The sequence below is a fragment of the Topomyia yanbarensis genome, unplaced genomic scaffold (assembly GCF_030247195.1).
Source record: "Topomyia yanbarensis strain Yona2022 unplaced genomic scaffold, ASM3024719v1 HiC_scaffold_103, whole genome shotgun sequence".
NCBI lineage: Eukaryota > Metazoa > Arthropoda > Insecta > Diptera > Culicidae > Topomyia > Topomyia yanbarensis.
In genome coordinates this window covers 1-25,212 of record NW_026683259.1, presented here as the reverse complement: position 1 = coordinate 25,212, position 25,212 = coordinate 1, and the positions used below count along the sequence as shown (strand labels likewise).

Genomic DNA, 25,212 nt, shown 5'->3' with positions numbered 1-25,212 from the left:
TAAACTAGGGATAGCCCCTATGTTTGAGTGAGCCGGGCAAACGAGTGGATCACAGGTTCGCTTGCTTCCGACGGCCGGTCGGTGGCCACCTCGCCCTGCGGATCCTCAGCGGCTTTGCGCCGCTTCAGTTCCTAGGCCTCGGTTATGCGGCTAAGCCGCATCGAAATGGTACCCCTTAAACATTCTAACTTGAATCGGTTGTGTCACCGGAGCCGGAATACGAATTAGAACCAGCCAGCATTCCGGTTGAGTTAAACTGGGAAGTTTAGTAAAATTTAATCTGGAAATAAAAATTTTTTGGCAACGCTCCAGCACCCCGTTGATTTCACCACCTGGGCACCAGGTTGACGATATGAAATGAACTTTGTTTACTTTCGACAAGTTTTGATTCGAGCCAACAACATCCAGCCCAAAACTATTACTAATATCGAAACTTGTGAAAACGTGAACCGACCCAGAGATGTCGACCAACTTGACTTACATCTCTATCCGACCACCCTCACGTGGTTATTTCTCAGTTATCCTAGACCCTCATGGGAGGGGTTTGAACCCCCAAAACTCTTCCCTTGCGTACTGGCCTGTGCTGAACACAAACATTTACCAATTTTGTGGCGTCTGCTCAGATAATATTGATAAGGGGGAAGTGGCAGCACTGGCGAATCGCCCGTACGTCTTGTCGTTAACGTCCAATGTTTTTCAGTGATATACAATATATTCACCAGGAAAATGAAGTCAATCGTTTAGTAGGTAACTTTTTTCTGTTAAGTTACGTGTTAGTAGTTTGAAATATCGCGAGAAAAGTGTAATTTTGCATAGAAGTTTGTCGTCACAACTTTGCCATTGAAGTATGTGTAGCAAGACGCGAAAAAATACGCCCGTTCGTTCCGCTTAGCGTCTGCAGCGCCGCCTGAACCTGAGTAGCTGATGCAACAATTTCACGGATGAAGGAGAATTCTTCACAGAAATCTCATGAATTTATTTATTCAGAACTGGTGAGATCGTTTCATGTCATTTTTCAATGCTTGTCTACCTTCATAAATATTTTCCTTTTTGTACGTGCCAGAATCAAAAATATTTTTCATTCTGGAAACGCGAATATATTGCAAATATCCAATTTATAGGTGGATGTATTTGCGCGGGGCTTATTGTATATGAAGGCGGCCTCAGAATGTACGTGTAGGAACAGGCATTCTTGAAATGGGTCGTTGGATGTACAATAGAGCTATCGCCTTTCATTTCCAGCGCCATCTATCGATGAAAACAAATATATCATTACATAGATGCAGATAAGTTTCTTCCATAAAAGCACTGCCGGACAGTGGGAAATGGATTGTATACACACACACGCACACACACACCTACTCAGGTAATATTGACAAGGACAAAAGCTGCGTCAAGTACCTCAAAATCTACAGCCAGCACAATCATTGAAGAAGTTCATAGTCGTAAAGGTAACAAGGAAGGAAGAAATCAGATGTTTACGAACGTAAAAGCAGCAAGCACGATGATGACGCGGAAGTGTACAAGAGCCAGATAGAAATAAACGACCCCCAATACCCAGCTGGCGAGGAAAAAAAAAAATTCCCCGTCTCGTAAATAGGCAATGGCTGCAAGGTGCTATAGCTAAGCGCTTGCGCAAAATCTGCCGGATAACCATTAAAGCTCGTTTTATTATGCCTATTGTTGGATAGATGCTAGATAGTGATATATAAAAGAGCTACGGCTCTGTTTGGTTAAAGTTCATATAATAAAAAAAAGTAAAAGAAGTTTTATAGAAGACTGCATCAAATCTCTCCAAAAATGAGCACTTCATCGCGATTGTCACGTCAAACCCTCTTGAGGTGTTGGGGTCAATATGACCCAAAATGAACTTTCAAAATGCGATAACTTTTTAAGTTTTGCATCTAGAAGTTTGGAATCTTTTGACTTTCTATTTCGTGGAGAGCAACGATTTTCCATAGAGTTCAAAATTTGCGGACATTCCGTATGGGCTGTATAAACAAAGTTACGAATAAGGTGTTAGCGGGTCATATTGACCCGGATTTCGAACTCATTTCCAGCCAAATCTATTTGTACTTGTACCCAAATTGTTTGTTAGTGTTTCAATTTTCAGTTTCTGGTTAATGTTACCGTATTTGACCAGGTCGGCCAGTGGGAATTGGTGTCGAACAGGGTCATGTTTGGCATACATAGATACATGCAGAACCCTCACCATAAATCACAGGTTTATTGACAGAATACTAACAGTAAACACAAACAAAACAAAAATGGGAATGTACATAACAGTCTTGTACATGAAACATCGGTCATGCTGGATGTTCCGCATTACGATTCCGATTCCAGCGATACAATCGTATTCCTCATAATACTGAACAAGCGATAATGTGGTCAATTAATGAAACTGATTCCAAAAATTTATAATATTCTTGAAAGCTTATATAACATCCCATCTAAAATGAACAATATCAATTCAAATACTCTCCCTGAATTCTACGTGAAACTCATCCGGAAGATTTGTAACATTCGTAAAACTGGCTAATTCATGATCTAGTTCTGGTATTCTGAAGTTTTTTCGAAAACATCTATTCACGCTTCATTGGCATAAGTTCATAGTTTCGAGAATTTTTTTTATTTTTGGAAATATCATTCGCGTAATTTCGTAGTTGTGGCTGGGATATGGACCCAATTGGTAACGTAGCGATCTTCCGAAATATCCGGAACTGGCGCTGAAAGTGTGTGGTATTCCTGAAGGTTCTTGTTTTTTTTCAAAGAATTATTATTGCAAAAGAGTCGTATATGTGGCCAGAACAAAACCTTATAGGCCCCTGTCCCAGTCATAAGTACGAATTTATGCGACTGATATTTCTCAACGCTCGAGAACAAGAAAATTTCTCAACGCTCCAGGACAAGAAAATTTCTCAAAGCTTGAGGACAAGGAGTATGGATGTTCCAGAACTTCCGGAAAGTCGTTATGTGGCCAATATGGTCAATTTTCCAGTAATAACTACGAATTTATGCCAGTGCAGCAACCATTTTTGAAAATACTACAGATTTATATGACTAGATTCATGAATTGACATGACAGCCATACCATGAATCAACATTCCATTTATTTGCCTTGACAGTATTCCTTGACCGACCAAAATGCCCACAATGAAACGCTTCAGCACATATATTTTAATCATTCCACGCATCAAATCGGTTCCGGTAAGGTATTGTCACGGTATCGGGTCCAGTATTCCTGCAACCGCTGCAACCATGCTGACCAGTACTTCCTAAGCTTAGCATGATTGATCAGATGAACATGTGCTGGCTTACCGTTGGTGTAGGCAACGAACACAGCACCGTCGGATATGTTCAAATCCGAATACAGGGGGTCGGTCCTCAACGCTCCCAGATAGGCACACAATTGCAGTGGAGCATCAAAGGTCGCCGACAGACTAAATTTTTGATTCTCTGATGTCTTCCATTCGATTATGTGCATTTTGTTTCTGAAAATATAATTGTTAGTTTCTCTCGGTACATGCACCGAGTTAATCGATACTTACTCTATTGATGACACGCAGTCAACAACTCCGTTGTAATGCAAAAATGGATGATAAATCTTTTGCTCAATTATTTGAGCTGGTCTATGAACTTTGTCCAACTGAGGGTTTATACTCGTCCATAGTTCACCTGCATTTAGCAATTTATCGTTATCCAGAGTTTCCCCACTGAACCAACTTTCCAGGCAAGAGTGAAAATTGCTACCCCTTTGCAGTGTTGCTTTCTGTAGCTCGGCAAAACCAGCCTCGCCCAGCAAGGCTATCTTTGAGGCTTTCCACTTCAAAAGTGCTTGCCGCGCAAATTCCGGCATAGTTGCACTGAGGATTTTGTTGACCGATGGTGATTTGTACTGATCATTTTCAAACTGCTGGTGCCGGGTCCATCGTTGCTCCAGAATACCGGAATCCGAGGGGGTCAATGGAAATGAAGGTATCGAACGAAGTTCTGCTTCTTTGAACGGTATTAACACATTTTCCATACTAGCGCGGCACTCATTGCTTTGGATCTTCGTATAAGGCGCACTGTTCCCTTGAAGCATCCAGAATAATTCGGATGAATGTTCTGAGCTGTCCACTGAGGGGCCCGCTGTCACAGCATTAGCAGGACTTTTGATTACCGAGCCAAACAGTGCCTTGTTTTCATAGTTCAGATTTTTAATGGCGCGCGCTCTGGGGCTGGTTGGCAATTTTGGAGCAGGCTTCTTTCTGGTAGATGTTGCCAAACGGCGCACATTGAACAATTTCCACATAGTTTTACTTATGTGACGATACTCACAATGATGACTTATTTGGTTTAGTGAAACTGAAGTTATTACCGGAATCATACTTAAAATTTAAACTCAACGAACATTAATGAATACAATGCACTGGGCAATACGAAAATGCAAACAAAACAAAAACGAAAATGTCAAATCAGGTTCAAATGTTCATCACGTCGAGGCGCTTCTCACTGCAATTGGTTCATATTTTATGGCAAGAGTGACGAATGTGAACATTTCATGAGTACCTATTCGAAAAGTCCTAAGTCATGTCACATTCAGCTCGAAGTGAGAAAAACGAGGTTCAAGTTTAATGGACTTAAAAAATCCCTTTTGAGAACAAGTATGTGTTTTGATGGAACAACTGTACCAAGATGGTCTATAGACTATGTTGTTTAAGGACATAATACATATGCAATATCTAATGCTAATGTAGTTTTAAAGCCCTTCAGTAAGATGCATCCTTTTGAAAATTGTAAGATGTATGAAAAATACGTCTACTATTCGGGCCGAAGAATCCTGCCGCATGTGGCGCTGCACATAAGACTTTTTTTTTTTTTCCGAAAGTGGCACTTACAATGAATGTTGATTATTTTTAAAATTTTCGAGCACGGGACTACAAATGTTCTATATTGCGATGGTACATATAGTTACATTGGATTTAAACCTTGGGGAAAAAGTTGGCGATAAACTTTAGTTTATAATAAATAAACATAAGTAGGGAGTGGTTAAAATCAATGAAAGACACGTTACTTCATAATAAATGAGATTTTCAATTATAATTTATGTTATTTTACTTGCCAAATTTAACTTAGAAAATAGGTCGCACGAACTAAAGAAAACATTTTTTTCTGATGCATACACTGAAAGAAATCCAAACGTTAATTCTATTTGCTTCAAACCGCTTAAAATTCATATGAAGAAGAAATGCTATTGTTATCACGCGCACACATACCTTCTATGTGTCAACTGTATAAACTATGTATGCACACACATAAGTTATATGTGCATATTATTATAGAATGGGGTTTTATGTGCCTAATAGTTATGAAATGTGAATGTAAGATTAATATTTCTTGTGAATACACACATTAGGTTTATGTGCCAGCAAATAGTGTCTATATGCCTCCGTTATTTGCAAAAATCTATGTGTAAAATCAATGGGCATAACGTTTACTTTTTTTTGAGTGTAGGTATATTTAATATGTAGGTAATTATGTGCAGTGGGAAAAACACAGAATGAAATGAATCTTGCGTCGTTTCTGAAAGACGCATATGAACAGCTGTGCAGCTGCATGGAAGCTTTGAAATATTTCACATGTATGTCCATTCAAAGATCTGGAGTACAAAATTTCAAAACATGATCATGAAAATTTTACGACTTTTTGTATAATGCGCGATTTGATTTCGATATTCGTTAACTATGCAATAATCACATGATGTGCTGCAAATAGGGTGTACCCGATATAGTACAATGGAAGTTTGGCACAACGGGTTTGGCATAATGGACATTTAGCATAATGCTTATTGAGAGGTAGGGGTTTGGCATAATGCATATTGAGAGTGTTCGGTATCACAGAAAGGAAAGCCCACCAACGAAAAACTGGTACCACTTATCACCATCAACGCTATAAAAGGAAAACTACTAACAAGCTTAAGATCAGTCTGATTTCCACCTCTAACCTGTAAGTATTCACAGAAAATAAACCGTTAGCAGTATAAGGCATGTTCAGGAGCGTTTTATTTTGTATAGGAGTTTCAAAGTAGAACTGGAACTGAAACATTCACATCCCCCGCAGAGCGTGTTGTTTTATAATTTCGAACAGTTTTGTTTCAAAATATAAAACTGTTATACGACTCCGTTTTATTTGTTGCTGATTTTAAAACACGTTTAGAACTGTGTTTTAAATACATGCAAAGTTTGCTGCACAGACACTTAGACTCGATAGACTGGGGAAAAATAAATTTGAATGCAGTAACGCTGAAGGAATGGTGAGACATGAATTTTAAACTGAATAGAACATCCGCTAAAACTGCTGCTGGGGCCAGCAAGTTTTAGTTTTAAAATTTTCAGTTTTATATAATAGAACTATCAAAATTATGAATCTAGAACTGAAACACTCCTGAACATGCTCTAAGCGTTCTAGTCTTCATTATACCGTAGAGGTGAGCGCTGCCGCGCAGCGCCGCCGACGATTTTCACAAGCCGCCGAATTCAGAAATAAATGATCAGCGCCCCGATTGTCCTTTTTGAAACGCGCCGATTTTATATTTGACCTGAATGTTCACTGAGTGTATGAAATAAGGCATGCCCTTTGTGAAACAATTACTTTATTGAAAATAATACTTTTGTATGATACTGTTTTTCCAGTTTTCATAAGATATTGCTGCCAGCACGATGATTTCTCCTAAATCTGTGAAAATATTTAAATAAAAATACGTTACAAAGCAGCATCGCACCCATTCCGCTCGCGTGGATCAGGATTCTACTCAAGTTTGCACACAAGACCCGTATAACGGTTGCTGAAAGTCTGCTGATCGATTACAGCACAGGCAGTCTCGAATTGCTGTTGTCATTTCAATGTGACAGAGTTATTTCTTACGTTGAAAACTCAATTCGGATGTCAGTTCTTAGTGATGTAATTAGGCATGTATTTGACAAAAAAAACCGATTTTAGTTCTGATAACTCGTAATGCCATGTTGACTGTTGCTGAACACCCCAACACATAAACTTCTTGCATTGAATGATCGATCATTTTTTGTAGGAGACGCTTGCATTTGCTCGAGCCCCTATCTTGACCAACATCACCATACGGATATTCATGCAGAAATGCCAGATACTTTTTTCAAATGTCTGCAATAATAATTTTAAAAGTCTGGGAAGTACCAAATATGCCAAGAAAACTATTTTCGACCAAAAATAACTTTTTATATTTAAAGAGACTAGAATAACAAAGAGACATGTTCCGTTTGGAATTCCAATTTAACTGTCAATGTCATTCCAAACGAACAAGAGAGTTGTCAATCGTAAATTTTTAGCATTATGTAGCATTGTTTTTATGGAAGTATTGTTATGCAATTCATTAAAATTACTAAATATTTTAAAGATAAAAATGATATCCTCAAACCAAGTTTGTTACAATATCATCGTGTTTAGAAACGCTAAAGAGAAAATGGCTTGGTTCCATGGGAGGACGAAATTTAGCACTAGGGTAACGAATACTAAATGATGCAAACGATTAATTTTGTTCTAATATGGTTTTGCCGCCGAAAAATACCATTCCTGCGGATATAACTATGTTTTAGCTGATCGAGAAACTCAGCAGACCAGAAGACGCATCAGTTTTTTATTGGCTAGAAGAAACAAACGGAATAACAACAAAGTCTTGTGAGGCTTGCACATTTGCAGTGTTGCTTGTGACCTATAGCCTGGTTACTAGTTGAATTGTTTTCACTGAATTAAGATGGCGTCTCTTTGTTTTTCTAGTCACTTTAGTTATATTAAATGAAAATAGTGCATTTATCGCCCAAGATTAGTAGAGAGAAATAGTTTATGGAGGAAAAACCTGAAGTAGATAAATCTGTAATAAAACTAGTGTAACCAAACGCCTTTATTCTCAAAAATCTGTTAATATCTGCAACCAAACGAAAAAATCTGTAAATATCTTCAACCAAACTCAAAAATCTGCAAATATCTGCGTCTTCGAAAAAATCTGCAGCTAAAATCAAAAGTCTGCGAATTTGCAGACATGTCTGCAAATCTGGCATCTCTGTATTCATGGCTTATTGGATTCAGGCTGCAAAGCACAGTCACAGACAAACAGACGTAACACGAGAAGAATTTTCATCGCCCACAGAAAAAACGGTCGATTTAAATTATGAAAAATACGCCTCACCGAGCGTGGCGCTAGTGACGCGATTTTGACACGTAGCCATAATGCGTCACTTAACACCACCCGAAAATCAAGATGAAGGGAAAGAAAGGTGGGAACATTCGTCACTTTTAAGTGTAATACTTTTATACACGTAAAATTAAACATGACGTCCGCGACCCTGGAAGTAAGCATAAAAAGCCGAATGAGAAAAGGTCGAACTTCACCTCAGATATTCCGATTCGAACACTTAGGGACACATTTTTATCTCGAATCTACCGATAAAAATAATTGTAACGTCATTTGTTTGTTTTTCTTCATTGTTTTATCGTTTTTTTCGAAGAAAAATGACAACTGTACTTATACATAGAAACATTGGGTATCACCATTTTCATCTTATGCAAACTATCGACACTGAATCCCTCTGGATAACAACTCGCCATCTCTATCGATTCCAATCGAGCACGAGACCTGTCAATGGCCCTCGTTCGAGAAGGATTCAAAGCGATTTTTTTAGGATTTAGTGCTTCTGACAGGTCTCGCGCTTGATTGGAATGACACTGACAGATAAACAAACGATGGTAAGCCTTTCTCTAAAGGCGTTTAGCATCTTTAATACAAACCAAAACTAACAAAATGATCCGGAAACGTAAAATGTATTCCTGTTAAAGTGTCCAAGGCATAAACTGTTCAAAATCACTGCATAGTGTCCCGCACGATACCGGTCGGTGACGGTAAAACCACAGAGAATAGACATATAGGGCCCTATTCTCACAGTCACGTCACTTAGTGACTAGAAGGAAATTTTCTTCTAGTCACTAGGTGACGTGACTGTGAGAATAGGGCCCATAAGCTAGAACTTTTTTTTGGAAAACCTGTGTAAACATTCGGATAAAAATACGTTACAAATCACCGTTGTACACAGTTTCGCATGCGTGAATAATCATCGTATCCAAGCTTGCACGCCATGTCCGTATACCGCTTGCTGGAAGTCTGCTAACCGATCGTAGCGCCGACCAGCGCCAAGTATCTACTTGCTGTAGTCCTTTCAAAACGACAGTTATTTTGGTTACACACATTGAGAACTTGACTTGTATGTCAGATATCAGTGGTAAAAGAGCGAAGGAAAAGAGTAAACAGAGACAAGAATCGGCCAAAGAACGACTAGAATTGATTACTTCGCACGGAAGAAAAATAATTTTGGTGTTGTTTAATTTCCCGTAACAATAAATGGTTGTGTTGAGTTTTAAAAATGCAGTCGTTACTCTACATTCTGTAAATCAGCCAATTACAATCATTATTCCATGGAAAATTGAAATACATAACATAGCCGATTTTTCTATTCCGCTCTTCAAACTTAACAACTGCAACAATGCTTACCTTTCATTTATCATCTTGCATTTGACAAGTGTTGTGGACATTGATGCCAGGATTTCGGTTGAAAAAAATTATTTACTATGGTTGCCTGTTCCCAAACGTTGAGAGCGAGAAACTCTGATAGGTCCGATTTCTTTCGAGCAAGAATACAACGACAGTAGTTGTCTGTTGTAACTGTAGCTTTAGCTGTAAATTTTATTTTCGTGTTAATTTCATTGTTGTTTCATTTTATGTGTTACTTACAAATCAGTTTATCCGTGTAGTTTTAGGGAACAATTAGTTTTAGCTCCTTTATCCGTACTATTTCTGCATGTTTAAGTTAGGTTAGGTTAGGTTTACATTAAATTCAATTTAGGAACTTACAAATTTCAATAATACATTTTCCTATAAACCAAACCGATAGCAATAACGTTTTTTTCCATTTAGTTTATAAGTTAGAGTAAGAACATTAGTTTTAATAATATAATTTTAAGATTTTCCTAGCTGACACGTTTGTTCTGCGCTGGTGATGAAATCAAAGTGACAGTAATTCCTCACACCCGTCTGCTGTTGTATTTCCGGCTGTCACCGAGATAGCCCCGTCGACCTGACAGTCCGTAGCTCCTACTGTAGCTCAATGAGACGTGTTGCCAGTATCAACATTCTCTCCCCCGTAACACTGGCCACCAGGTCCAGTTTTACCACCATCATCAACCTCTAATACCACCAATCTAGCCACAGGCCTACGCACCAGCCCCCTCGCAGTTTGTACTATAGCTTGCCGTATTCTTCCGTCCACCCCTTTGATCACTTGAGCTATACGACCCCTCGTCCACTCATTTCTTCTGCCGTCGCCAACTACCAACACCAGCTCCCCTTCTGTTACTGGTTTTGCTTCGCCGCACCATTTCGGCCGTTTGGTCAGCGTAGGGAGATACTCCCTTGTCCACCTTCTCCAGAATACGTCGAGTTGATGCTGTATTTCATCCCAAGAAGATCGTAAAGCCTTCGAAGAACCGGTAGTCTCCATCGCCGGCTGGCGAACGCCACTTGAACTGCCCAAAAGGAAATGGTTTGGTGTGAGAGCTTCGTGTTCTTCAGATGCAAGCGGTAGATACGTTAGTGAACGACTATTCACGATTGCTTCAGCCTCCACCATGAATGTTTCGAGCGCTTCGTCATCCAGTCTACGGTTATTATTGTATGCCAGCTCCACAGCCGTTTTGATGGAGCGTACCATTCGTTCCCATGCGCCGCCCATATGGGGAGTTCCCGGTGGGTTGAATATCCATTTCGTATCGATACCAGTGAACGTAACAGCTAGCAGATCGATCTGTTCTTTCAGCAGTCTTGCGGCCCCTTGGAAGTTTGTTCCGTTGTCGGAATATATTTCGGCCGGAGAACCGCGACGACAGATGAACCGGCGAATACATTTGATGCAGGATTCCGTAGTAAGGTTGTGAGCAACTTCAACGTGAACTGCGCGCACTGTCAGGCACGTAAACACGGCTACCCATCGTTTTGCATTACTTCTTCCCACTTTCACAGCCAACGGCCCAAAGAAATCTATTCCGACGTATGTGAACGGTCGCACGAACGACGCCATCCTAGCAAGTGGTAGCGGCGCCATTCGGGGAACCTTTGGCGAAACCTTGTAGATTCGACACCATTGACAAGCTTTGGCTGCTCTTCTCACCGCTATCCTAAGTTTCGGAATGTAATACCGTTGGCGTATCTCGTTCACGATGGTCTCCGGATTACAGTGTCTGTACCTAGGGTGACCATATCAGACGAGTAAAAAACCAGGACAGACGAAAGAGTACTTCCCTCCGTTACCTCTCAATCGAAATTGCCTTCTCCGCATGTTTTCGGCAGTTAAAAGGTTCTGGGGTTCGGCAGGTAGAGCATCAATAGTAAAAAGTTCTGGGAGGAAGAGATCTGCCATTAAGTCTTTCGTCGGAATTCGATCACCAAGAACTTTTTCGGATTTGCTACACCATCATCAGCAAACGTTTCATACTGATATGGTCTGTGCAGGACCGGCGAGGAGTTTTCAGCACTAATAACACGATATTGACGTAAATCAGAAACATCAGCGATCCCAAGTAGCTTCCCTGAGCTATGTCTGGCAATCTCTAATGACAACCATTATCTCTCGATCTTAGAGCTGCAAAACCTGCCATTGTTACCAAATTTCTCCGTTTTATCGATTGTTATATGAAAACTGACAGATACCTTGGTGTAAATAATATTAGTTTGAGCCAGAGCTTAAAAAAAAACAAAATTCAATTCATGTCCGTCGCGGTTTGGTTCGTTTCCCTCATCATTCGTTCTCCCGACACAGCGCATTCAGGTTCGGGCATGTTTGGTTTCACTTATGCTCGGCAATGTAGAAGATGCCAGTTTCTGCCAGTTCAAACAGTCCACATAATATCAAATGAATGCTTTGGTTGGTGAAGGAATTTATATTTCCTCTGCACTCAAGCATTCGATTCTACATGAAATTTCAGTCAGTTGGAAAGTTAATGAATGAGGGAGGCGGTGAATCTGAATTTTGGTTTCGGTAAATACAAGCAGAAATAAGTAACTGATTTTGAAATTTCGCAGCACTGGTTTGAGCGCGACATTCCATACTCCCTGTTATGTAGGACGCTACACTCGGCGGTTAGTCGCTGTTCAGCGTCCATGCGTGAGGATATGTTTATCGTCCATTAGCTATTTCATCTTTTGATCTTTTAATATTATCAATGTGTAAATACAAATAAATAAATCAAATTTTATTGCATATCAATCGAATCTTGTGTACGCGATTTGTTACTTTGCGTAAAGATATTATTTCTTGTTGAAGATCCATTAACTTCATTGCCTCTGTTGCTTGTGGATCACTTAGTCCGCTTTCTCTCGGTTTATCGTTTTCGTTCATGCTGACCTCGCTGTTGATGTTGTATGGGCTTTCACGATTACCTGGTTTGAGTTGTTTGTGGGGGCTGCGGGTCACAATCGCGTATCCGTGTTCTTTATTATTTACTTTATTATCAGTGATGCTGTCAGAGAAGTAGTAGGCGCATCACAATGATCGGACACACTGTGCGTGATTTAGTTGATGTTGATAAAGGGCTGTGTGATGGGTATGCTTGCAGTTGATATTGTTTCGTTAGAGGTTTGTGTACATGGTTTCTCGTAGTGTGTCTTCTTGTGTAACAACGTAGGGCACGCAGGAGTCTGTCCTTCATACGGGCACAGCGTGATTTGAGATTTGGTCACGCTTTTTGCTTTGAATTGAAAGTTCAGGAATAGGTTCCGTCACTCACATTCTCAAATTTCTCTAGGCAAACTTAAAGGATTCCACCGTTACGTATTCCGACATGATGGTAATAAATTTATTGATAGTACCCAGGTGTAGATCGCGCAGACGCATATCAATCTAATCATTGTCAATATAAACGGGTATCGTGGTCCTAACATTATCATGCTCAACGACGTATTGCATGTTGTCTTCCATAGCGTTATGGCTAAAGTTTTAAACGTTATCAGTAACGAGTGTGGTTGGGCTTGTATAACGACGACTTCCGTTAGTCTAAACTGCATTTGCAAATATGCTGTTGAGTTTCGAACATCTTGAAATGTACATCGTACATTGTACATCGTACATGTAACGGTGCTTTAGTATTCACACTGGCTTTGGACGACTTTTATTTTTCGATTGCATTGCTTGTTTATAGTACTGGCACGGTATATATAGACAGCATACTACAGGTAGAAACGTTCGTTTGATTCACTGCACTGTTAACAAGCAGAGCGACTGAATAGGCACTGGTATCGACCCTATAATAATTCCATTATCCCCAGCTCGAGAGAGTGCTCAATGAAATTATACTACTATAGTTTCTATTTTTCTTTTTATGGAATGGGTTTCCAGTAAGACGAAAAAAACCACTAGCAAGAGAACTCAAGTATAAGCAGAAACACCAAAACATCGATGTGTCTTTTCAGAGGTACCAAAGGGAATTCTTCGGATCCCGGATTGAAAGACGAATTAAGCCGAAAAGAAGCGCTGGTAACCATTGTTTCATCGATGTTGACGAGACACTCTTGAGAGATTAAAAGAAACCATCAGAAGGTATCAGTGGCAGATTCCACTGTATTGAGTTTTGTTTGTCGCATTCCGATTGAGGATGAGTATACGTTGCAGCTATGATTCCGGTCGGTCGTAACTGCGATATATTAGGCTTACAGGAGAAAAACCAGGACAAATAAAGCATATTCTTCGACTTCCCAGGACACCAGGACAGTCGATGCAAAACCTGGACATGTCCTGGGAAACCAGGACATATGGTCACCCTACTGTACCTTCGGTGGTAGCTATCAACTAACAGAACAGTAAACGGATGCTTGTTCGGGAGGATGACTGGGAACTTCACCTCATTCTTCAAGTTTGGAGCTTCTCCGATCCTACCATCAACGCGAAGAATGCCGTTTTCGTCCAAGGTTGGACATAACTGATAAATATTGCTGCTTTTCCCAATAGAAATCTGCTCATCCACCGGCTTTAGCTTGTAGCGGGACAACACCACCATCTCGTCCGGAAAGCTTTGCCACTGTGATTCTCGAATAAGGTGGCGCTCAGCCTTCTGTAGTTCCTCAGACGTCAGCGGGCCTGCCGATGGTTTCTGACCGCTGGTACGCTGCTTCAGGATTTCGACGAAACGATAAACGTTAGCGACGGCTCGAATAGCTCTATTTAATTGCGAAAAGCGTTCGAGCTCCACGATTCGTGTTGGAAATTTTACTGACTTGTGAGAATAGCAAGGACGGAGCTCTTCTTCTGTCGGTGACGAGCGAGTCACTTGCTTCGGCCATTCAGTTTCCGTAAGCAGTAGAAATACAGGACCCGTGAACCAAACGCTATTTGTAACCACGTTGGGACCTTTTCCCCACTTGGTCGCAATATCAGCCGGATTCTGCTTTGAGGGAACCCAACGCCAGTTTTCCACATCCGTTAATGTCAGCAATTCTCCTATTCTGCAAGCAACGAACTGTTTATATCTACGATGGTCGGCTCGGAGCCAGGAAAGCACAGTAGCCGAATCAGTCCACAGAACCCTTTTCGTGATAGGCACAGTGTGGTTTTCTTCGACAAACTGCTTCAGCCGTGCCCCAAGAACTGCGGCCTGTAACTCTAAGCGTGGGATAGACTGCGTCTTCAGGGGGGCTACCTTAGTCTTCGCCGCGACCAACACAATTTCAGGCATACCTGCAGAGTTCAGTGTACGAAAGTATGCCGTGGCACAATACGCAGACTCGCTTGCGTCGACGAAAATATGGAGTTGAAGATCCTTATAACGTATACTGCTTGCGTTTGGGAAATAACAGCGAGGGATTTTAAGATTGCGAACGTCTTCGAACAGATTCGTCCAATTTATCCATCTTCTATGTAGATCGTCGTTCACTTTTTCATCCCATTGAATTCCTGCTCTCCACACTTCTTGCAATAGGATCTTGCCATGTACTAAGAAAAGGCCTAATAGACCTAACGGATCGAAAAGAGACATCAAACACCTTAACATCTGTCTTTTCGTGGGTCGCTCATTGCTACGGATCAGCGCTTCAATTTCTTGCTTCATCTCAATTGAAAAACTGAAGACGTCCTCATGAGTTGACCACAGCATTCCAAGGACACGATCATAGTCACTCGTCTTATCTGGTGTAAATTTCTTATTACGTTGAGGCAATGGTTCTCCCAAACCGATCAAGACTTGGTTACTATTCGACAGCCAATTCCGTAACTCAAATCCACCATGCTTATGAATTGAACGCATTTCAGCGGACACCTTTATCGCCTCTTCTACACTTTCGTAACTCTCTATAGAATCATCTACGTAATGATTCTGAACTATTCCGTTCACTGCTCGAGGGTACAGCTCCTTAAATTCGTTAGCGTTCTTGTTTTTGACATATTGAGCCGATGCTGGAGAGCAAGTTGAGCCGAATATCGCAACGTTCATTAGATAAATATCCGGGGCATCTCTCGGATTCTCCCGGAAAAGGAACCGCTGCGAGTGGCGATCTGCCTTACGTATGAAGATCTGGTGAAACATCTCCTTTAGGTCGGCTGAAACGGCCACATTAAATTGTCTAAAACGAACTAGAACGCCTGGAAGAGACGTGAGTTGATCTGGACCTGTCAGTAAGGCTGAATTGAGAGATATTCCGTTTACAGTAGCTTTGGCGTCCCAAATCAGCCGAACCTTGCCCGGCTTCCGTGGGTTCACTACTACTCCGAGTGGTAAATACCAGACACGTCACAAATCTGCACCGCCTAGCTCGTCTACGGTTGCTCGATGTGCATAACCCTTCTGTTGGTAATCCTCTATTTGTTTGTGTAAAGCTTGCTTCAACTCTGGATTACGGCTAATTTTTCGTTCCAAGCATTCAAGTCGTCGAAGAGCCATGTTGTAGCTATCGGGAAGCTCTATGTGGTCATGCTTCCACAAAAGACCAGTTTCATACCGGGCACCGACACGAACTGTCGTTTCTTCCAGTATCCGAGAAGCGCGCTTTTCTTGGTCCGAAAGTAGCGGAGTGATTAGTTGCATTCCGACGTCCTCCTTGGTGAAAAAATCCTTGACCAACTCATGAAGAGCTTGATCTGATGCGCAGCCGCAAGCATGGCAGTTGACTGAAGATTGCTGACCACTGGCTCCCTCACCTCCGTAGATGCACCAGCCCAGTCTAGTTTTCACAGCTACTGGTTCACGTTTAAGTCCTTGCTTTATCTTCAGTGAGACCATCAAACTCAAATTGTTGACTCCTATCAGTATCTTCGGGACCGCATTTGCATAACTCGTAACTGGAAGTCCCTTCAGATAAGCATACCGCTCAGTTAGATGCCCGAATGACAGTGTTTGTATGGGTAGGGACAGCTCCTTCACAGTTTGCACTCCCTCTAATGAATACTTCCTTCCCCCAGCTGCTGAAACAACTAACGAAAGCTGTTTAGAGTCTTTCTCCACTCTTGTTACATTCGCTGTCCACAGCAAACACAACGGCTTCTTTATTCCACAAACACCTAGTTGCTCGACTAAACTGTCCTCGACTAGGGTTAGCGATGACCCGTTATCCAGAAATGCAAAGGTTTCCACCTTCCCTTTGGGTCCGTGCAACGTCACTGGCAGAATCTTAAAGAGTAACGACCGTTCATCCACACGGAGCGTGTAGTTTTCCGCGGTATTCACTCTAGACACGATATTTACAACTGCCTGTGAAGTCGTCTCGTTATTGCTGCGAGACGAATGTAGGAGCGGATGATGACGGAACTGGCAACCGTTCGTTCCGCAGAAACTAACTTTCCTACAGCTTCTTCTTCCGTGGGAGTTCAGACAATTTAGACACAGCCCACCGGACTGCACACATTTCCAGCGCCCATCGACGGAAAGCGATTTGAACGTTCGACACTCCTGAATACGGTGACCCATGTGCTTACAAGCAGGACATGGTTTCCCGTCATCCGAATTAGCTAACGAGCTGGCAGCGGTATTGGATTCCGAAACACTCAAGTGAGCGTTGACATTTCCTTTGGGTTTTGCTCTGTTCTTCTCGACGAAACTAGACTTTCCATGGCTGCTTGCATACACTGTCACTTGACTCACTGATTTTACTACGCTGGACATGAAGCTTCCGAATGTATTGAGATTAACTTCCGGAAATGCCTGAAGGTACGTTCCCCATTCCATTTGAAGATGTGGAGGGAGTTTCGCGACAAGTTCCGCGAGAAGGGAAGGGTTTGATAGGTGCGCGGTTTGTCCCGCTGCTACCAAATGATCGCAGAGACTTTGGATGGACATCCCGAAATCGATAATTGATTGGAATTTATCGGCTTTCGGAGCAGGGGCAGAACGTACCTTTTCTAGTAGGGCTGATATTAGCAAATCTGGCCTTCCATAAAGCATATGCAGCGTTTCCAAAATTTGAGGCACCGATTCTGGAAGAAGCAATCGGCTTTGCACAGCTTCGTATGCTGCGCCTTTTAGACACCGTTGAAGACGGCATAAGTTTTCGGCACTGGAATACCCACAAGCTAGTGTAGAATTCATGAAACTGCTTATGAATACCGGCCAATCAGCGGGATTTCCCGAAAAGATTGGTAAATCGCGCGGCATGACTTGCCTAGCGGCTAACTGCGAGTGCGAGGGGGCAAAACAGGCTATATTTGTATAAAGCATTGGTGCTTGCGATGGCGATAAGGCAATGCTACCAAATTGCTTCAACAGATGTTGTAGATTGATATCATTATTTGGTGGTATATTTGCAGGTAGAGGATAATTTTTCGGCTCACTGGGTGGTACGGGAAATGTTCCTGGTCCGGGAACAGATCCAGGAAGAGTATAATAGTCTGGCTTACCTTGTGGCACGGGCAATGTTGCTGGTTCATGAAAATGTCCAGTCACAGGATAATAAGGCTGACCTGGCGGGACAAGAAATGTTGCTGGTCCATGTAGAGGAACTTGCGTTGCAGTTGGTACCGGTCCGGGAAGCAGTACATGCGTTGGCGTTGATCTTGCCAATGGCAGAGTACCTGTGATTCTGTTGAGAATGCCGGGTCGAAAAATTTCAGTTTTGCTTAAGACCCGTCTCTGTATCCCCACCTGTTGCTGGAATAACGCTCGGTGGTTGCTGTGTTGCTTGCTGGTTGAGCAAATCACGATGCTCGATGGGACACTGTTGATTCTCTATGGTCGTAGCATTTCGATCGTCCTTGTTGGGTACTGGCGGCAATGATGAAGGACCTTCCATCGTCGTGCTTGGATTTTGGAAGGCTTTTGTTTGCTCTGCACTGTTTTTTACCCAATTCACAACCTTGGCAATGCTCTCTCGCTTACTGATCGACTGCATTTGCTTCCTCCACTTGCGTTGTCGTCTTCCAAATCCAGCTGGGACTCAAGCAGCTTGTATTTTTCTTCGACAAACCTTTTTTGTAGTTCATGGAGCTCTTCCAGCTTCTCAAGCTGCAAATTCACCCTGTTGGATTTTCTCGTACCATCAGAGTTGTGAGATGCGCGAGAAATGGAGGCAACACTTAGTGAGTCATCGCCATGACATTTCGAGCAGGACCATGAACGGTTCGCAACCGAATCCGAGACCCCGGCACAAGAGAAGTGCCACCACGTTTGACAGTTGTCACATTGCACCATACTTTCCACACCGTTGGGGCGCTTACAACGGAAGCAATCTAGTCGATCGTCATCAGGTGTAGGCGGGTTGTGACTAGGTTTGTCGGTTGGCATCTCCGGTGTCGATTGCATATCTGTTTTACTGCAATGATTTCTAAAGTTTGTTCCCAAACGTTGAGAGCGAGAAACTCTGATAGGTCCGATTTGTTTCGAGCAAGAATACAACGACAGTAGTTGTCTGTTGTAACTGTAGCTTTAGCTGTAAATTTTATTTTCGTGTTAATTTCATTGTTGTTTCATTTTATGTGTTACTTACAAATCAGTTTATCCGTGTAGTTTTATGGAACAATTAGTTTTAGCTTCTTTATCCGTACTATTTCTGCATGTTTAAGTTAGGTTAGGTTTACATTAAATTCAATTTAGGAACTTACAAATTTCAATAATACATTTTCCTATAAACCAAACCGATAGCAATAACGTTTTTTTCCATTTAGTTTATAAGTTAGAGTAAGAACATTAGTTTTAATAATATAATTTTAAGATTTTCCTAGCTGACACGTTTGTTCTGCGCTGGTGATGAAATCAAAGTGACAGTAGGTTTGTTCCAGTACACGGAAGTTACTCCCTGTTGCTCCGGAGCAAAAAATTCTTGCTCCTTTTCACTCCGGTTTGCTACCAAAAGAAGAAAAAGGGAAGAAGATAATACAGGAACGTTTTTCTCCCTGTTTGCTCCGGAGTACTTCCAGTTTCTCCTGGTACTGGAACAAACCTAGTAATTCCTCACACCCGTCTGCTGTTGTATTTCCGGCTGTCACCGAGATAGCCCCGTCGACCTGACAGTCCGTAGCTCCTACTGTAGCTCAATGAGACGTGTTGCCAGTATCAACAGTTGCCAGAAACCCATTTTGTGCAATGTGTTCAACAGATGTCGCTAGTATACCGTGGTCGATGATTTTTTGAGAATTTTCTTCTAGCTGTTACGTCTGTTTGTCTGTGCCTAAATTGTAGATGTATACAGATACATTTAGACTGCTTCTTTGAAGAGTTTTTAACATCTGTCAGTTGGTCCAACTAGTTCATCAGGGGGTGTGGCCCAACTAATAAATCACGACTATATTAGATCGCGACGATTCTACTTACCTTACCATTTCGTTTCCGTCGCCATTTCATTTAGGTCTTTAACCTGTTGAACGTCTGTTCTGTGTGACTGGCATAAATAATATTTTTTTTTATTTGGCATCCCTTCCATTTCCTTTTATTCTCTCGCTCTCAATCGCCGAGCAGAGCTGTACTGAGAGTATCGTAGCATTTATCTCTCTGTTTTTCTTTGATTCCGCTTTGTGCTTCCAGTTTCTTGTTCAATTTATGCTCGACTTATGCTGCATTCGCAGCTGTTTACCACTGCTTTGTTTTTACGCTACACGTCCCCCTAACCAAGCATGCTTGCGTACCACTCATGTGACGATCAACGCAGGGGAAACAGTTTTCAGTTCGGTTGCAACCGTCGATCGGAGTAGATGTGTTTGCTGTTCGTATAAGATCGGGGCGTTTTATTTCACGCTGATGCGGTCACTTATGCCGGTTGTGATTTCATGCTCACGCTATTTGAATACAATGGAACCATTCTGGGTGGTGATTTATGGGCAAATTATGCGTTTCGGTTTTCGCGAGAGTGCGTTCCTGTGAACAAAGCTGAAGATCGGTTTTGAACGCCATACATAACAACTACAGTGTATGTTCAGGATGATGTTTTAGCATGAATGGGCAAGCGTGGAGTTTAGAAATTTATTTGTGTTCAAAAAACCGATTGAAAGTTTTCGTACGTGCCCCGGCCAAGAAAGGAAGACCAGTTTAGTATTCTGAATGAGTTTTGTGCGTTTTACAAGAAGACGGTGCATGGAAGAAAACTAAGTGAAAATGGGAAAAAACGATCGGGCCATAAAGTAGATAACAGAGTCACATATGTTTTGTGTTACATTACTGTTTCGTTCCATAACATTTTCTGTGGTTCGTTGGCGCTCTTCTGAATCTACTGACGAAGAGTAGAAAATTGTTTTTTTAGTGAACTGAATTGGTGGAACGTTCAAGTAGCTTACATATGTACAGGGTATAAGCCGCCGACAGTGGATTTCCTTTCTTCTGCTTGAACTTTGGATTCAATGTGTTTGAAAAGGGATCATCATTGCGCTAGGATTTCGGAAGTTGTGTGCTGACTACGCTACTACGGACGCTGGAAGAAGGGTCGTAAAGTGCAACATGTGCGGGAAATGGTGAGCGTTTTTTTGCTTTCTCCGTTATGGTGAGGAGAAATGATGTGATTTAACTATGTTTCCCTGGGGATTCATTTGAGGTAGTGATTGTAACAATATATTATTTATTTCTTTATTGTTCGAATATGTTTCTTCTTATGGAGCTAGCGTCAATTTTAAGGAGGACGGAATTAAGTACAACGTGTTTAGTGAAAATTTATGGGACCAGCTGTGTTTGAATATTCAAATTTATTAATATTAGAGAAGTTTAACGATTACTTAAAGGTTCCCGTAAAATGACTGCAAGGGGTTTTTTTAGTTGAAATTTAACAAACGGAAATAAAAATGTCCAAGAAAGCAATTCTCGGGCCTTTCGTTGCCTGTAGCTTAAGGTAATAATTAGGGTTGGTGATCCAGTTATGACAATATGTAAATCCACGTATGGCTTTATATTGGCTTAAACGCGAAACATCGAGATTACTCGAAGCATTAAATATGAATAACATATGGGTCCCCCGCGTCAAATTTACAACCAAAATTTTAATCCCTTTCAAAAATGTTTCTTGCATTCTATAGCTAAAAAAAATGACACATTTTTTGTTTTGGCTGAAAATCATATTTTTTTCAAGTTATGAGTTTTTGAAGTTTATAAAATTGAAAAGTATTCAATATTTATGGATGATCCCTAATAAACTATGCTTCACAGGTCGCATTGCTTGCTTGGAGCGAATCCTAGACCCTATTTCCTTCCAAACCACCAACTCCGCGACACCTATGGAAGAGTCTGATGAACCTCCGGTATAAGATTCCTCATTTTATTCAAACGATCGCCGGGTAAAATCAGCACCGACACGATAGAAACCACGAATAAATTCGTCGCGTGATTGAATATTATTAAAAAATATAAGCAGTGCTCCTTATAGCCGGCTATCCGGAGTTCAAGTTGCTTATTTTGCTAATCGTATTAATACAACAAATGATAAATTTCCCAAATTCTCGGCAGCCGGCTGCCCAGAGCAATTATTACATGATAACGCTATTGGCACACTTACTAACAACTCTCCCCTTCCCGTGATACATGTGGAGATGCAGAGGATTCCTCGGTCTCTAGTAGCAACATGTATCGGACTAACATTCCTTCCTTTCCCAGAAGATCTGCATTCGGACGTGGCCGGCGTCGGTATTGATCAGCATGCAGGGATCGGAATAGATTGTACAATGTGGCTCATCATGTTATTCCCAAGCATGTTGTTCCAATCCACATTTTGCAACCTAATTTGGTTCTGGTCAATAACGGAGTAGCAACTACGGGCGATCTCTTATGCTTATGCTTATGCTTATGCTTTATAAAATTGAAAAGTATTCAATCACTGTTAACTATTCGATGCATGGAAAAAATATTGAATGAAAAAAGTTGCGTTTTTCATGACCTTGCCGGAAAAAATTACGTTTTGTTTTTTAAACAACTTATGTATTCTACAATTTTTATAAACAAATTGATTTTTTTTAAAGTTGGGCCAATTTTTTTGCTCATTTTTCCTTTAATTATTAAGAATTATGCTTAAAAGGTTGTGTAAAATTTTTGAAGCGGATCTTAAAACACTGCGAGATATTACAATTATAACATTAAAAATTGTATGTGCACTAGACACCAGTATTCGATCTATTATAATTGAAATAAAGAACTTCGAAAGTAATTCTGAAATTTTTATACAATCTATTCAATATAATTAAAAATGTTTTTCAAAAATAGAATTTTTAGTCCAACGTTAAAAAAATAATTTGTCCCTCCCCTAGGTTGACGGTATATTTTTGCATTAGTTTCAAAGAACCTCTGACAAACAACAGCTTTAAGATGGTAATTGCACTACGCCTCGATAGTGGTGCATCGAGGAGACCGAGACGGCTTATGGGCCTTTTTTATGTTTTGTGTTTTTTCATACTCTGCACCAGCCCAAACTAACGGTCAGCCAACAGTCTGTGCACACTGGCATGGCCGACTGGCGAGTCGCCGTGGATTGACTTTTTTGTAGGCTGTATTTGCAAACATTGTTCAACAGCTTAATGGCAATGTTTGTGAGCACGACTTGTAGTGTGGGTCATTGTGTGTCGATTTATCGATCGACTTCGTCATCATGCACAGGGTAATTTAAAAAAGATGTAAATGTAGTTGTTAGTGGTTGTGTTGTAATAAGAATAATATTTAACACTAGTGTACAACTAAGTGTGTATACGTTCGTCTGAGTACTTATTTGTGATAGCTGGGTCAGAGAATGGATGCAGAACGCATATGACAGATTAGTGGATGCCTCTTCCTAGGATTCGTTGGTCACTTTTTAACGGCGTTCAATTCCTGCATTCGATTCGATTCATTCGGGAAGATCGGATTGGATAAATTGAAGTACGATTAAGTTACCGACGCACGTGAATAATCTATTCTCGGTCAGCATAGCATGAAAAAATAAGTAGTTTGATTGCATGTTAATGTGTTCTTTTCTTCTACTTCATTTGGGTGTTTTTGATGTACTTCTGGTAGTTCGCTTTTCCACTACTCATGTGTACTAAAAGTAATATTGTCCAATTTTTACGCATCTACTTAATTTCTTTCCTTTTTCTTCATTCGGTATGTTATTTTTCTTTTTATTACTATATCTTAAATTAGATTTATACTAACACTCACCAACACGATGAAATGTATATTCTCTCAGATACACTTACAATCTCTCCCATTCCAAACGTACAAACGCTCGTGGCTTTCGCGATAACACAAACCTGGCCACAAGCGCGAACATTAAATTGCAATCCTCCACACATACTGACGCTCGCGATTTTGCCAACAGTAACACCACGATAATTAAGTGATCGTTTTAGCGCTTACAAACGTGGTCTCAAGCATTAACCCGATCATGAATCACGTTCGGAAGTCTCTATCCGCGATCCTAGCAGGATAGACTCATGCTTTTAGTTGTACCAAACAAAAAATGACGCTCGTATTCACTAGACAACACCTTCCATAGCGATATGAACCATACACTAAAAATTAAATATCAGATTCACGGTCCGCGCGCGAACGTTCAAGCACATGTGTATGGCCATACGGTTTTGGAAAATACTTTTTATACGTTTATAAGTTACATAGCCGCTAGCACATGCGACAAAAACTTTAACATACAAACGCTCAAGTCCTTCGCGATCATCATCCACGCACACCTACGCTCGCGATCTCACAAACAGGATTGCACCCCGGAGACTAAGTGAACATTTTTACACTTATACATGCACAAAGCGGTCTCAGGAGTGAACCTACAAACGTCCGTGTTTGTGTGAGGTAACCGGAGTCCGGAAGTCCCTACCCTCGGCCCTAGTAGCATAGGTACATTGCCTTCATGTGGGTCAAACAAAAAAAATTACGTCCATATCAACTAAACAACACGTTCCATGGCGACATTACCAGGAACTCTAGTAATATGGGAGAACTCACATCCTTCTAGCATCTGAACCGCACACTGAAAATTAATTATGAGATTCATGGTCCGTGCACTCATCTAAAACCACACGCGAATATGCGAATTGACATACGGTTATAAAATCGTATTTATGCACGCAATGCGACATATACACGACAAACACGTTAGCATACAAATGTTCGAATTCTTCGCGATCATCCACGTAATCTATACCCGCGTTTTTTGCAAACATAACACCCCGGTGATCAGGTGAACGTCTCAGCACTTATAAATTTTCAAACGTGGTCTTCAACGTAAAGCTCACACGATCATGGACCGATCATTTCCAGAAGTTTCTATCCTCGGTACTAGCAGTTTAGGTCTATGCATTCAATTGGACCAATTAGAAAAATGAAAGCTCTCATATCTACTGGACAACACGCTCCATGGCGACATGACCGGGAACTCTAGTGATATGGAATAACTCACTCCCTGTAAGAATGTGAACCGTACACCGAAAACTAAATATCACAATGTCGGTCCACGTGACCATCCAAGAGCACATGCTCTATATGAATGTCTACACGATCACAAAATCGAATTTATATACGCGAGGTCACATACACGCAAGCACACGCGACAAGCACGTTAACAACGTTAACGCACAAACGCTCGAGTCCTTCGCGATAATACAATCTTTTATCATTCAAACGTTTTGCTAGATATCATATAGTGATATCAAATCTACGAATATGTGTACCTTCTACCAGGAAGGCTTAATGACTGGATTTTTTGATTATTTTACGACGAATGAA

General features: G+C 41.1%; 2 protein-coding genes across 3 annotated transcripts; both read right to left on the bottom strand.

Annotated features, from left to right (window-relative positions):
• Positions 1-2,322: 2,322 nt before the first annotated feature.
• On the bottom strand, positions 2,323-4,426 carry LOC131694594 (mitochondrial genome maintenance exonuclease 1-like). 2 transcript variants are annotated; one of them, XM_058983075.1, is made up of 3 exons: positions 4,321-4,426; positions 3,549-4,250; positions 2,323-3,491 (listed from the first exon to the last, which is right to left on the bottom strand). In XM_058983075.1, exons 2-3 carry the CDS (start codon positions 4,082-4,084, stop codon positions 3,194-3,196), a joined length of 834 nt encoding a protein of 277 aa, XP_058839058.1. In that variant the 5' UTR covers positions 4,085-4,250; positions 4,321-4,426; the 3' UTR covers positions 2,323-3,193. The 2 variants fall into 2 exon arrangements, with proteins under 2 accessions (XP_058839058.1, XP_058839057.1); XM_058983074.1 differs by having other exon boundaries at positions 2,324-3,491; positions 3,549-4,417.
• A 5,740-nt stretch (positions 4,427-10,166) lies between these two features.
• On the bottom strand, positions 10,167-15,630 carry LOC131694593 (uncharacterized). The gene is made up of 2 exons (XM_058983073.1): positions 13,883-15,630; positions 10,167-11,304 (listed from the first exon to the last, which is right to left on the bottom strand). The coding sequence occupies exons 1-2, from the start codon at positions 15,628-15,630 to the stop codon at positions 10,167-10,169; spliced, it is 2,886 nt and encodes a 961-aa protein (XP_058839056.1).
• Between the last annotated feature and the right edge of the window lie 9,582 nt (positions 15,631-25,212).

Excerpts from the sequence above, each read along its gene's own strand:
- LOC131694594 (XM_058983074.1), bottom strand. The coding sequence starts at position 4,369 with ATGATTCCGGTAATAACTTCAGTTTCACTAAACCAAATAAGTCATCAT. Across the intron at positions 3,492-3,548 it reads GACTGCGTGTCATCAATAGA|AAACAAAATGCACATAATCG; the intron begins GTAAGTATCGAT and ends TTATATTTTCAG.
- LOC131694593 (XM_058983073.1), bottom strand. The coding sequence starts at position 15,630 with ATGTTTCACCAGATCTTCATACGTAAGGCAGATCGCCACTCGCAGCGG. Across the intron at positions 11,305-13,882 it reads GTTGATAGCTACCACCGAAG|GTACAGACACTGTAATCCGG; the intron begins GTACAGTAGGGT and ends TGGTCACCCTAG.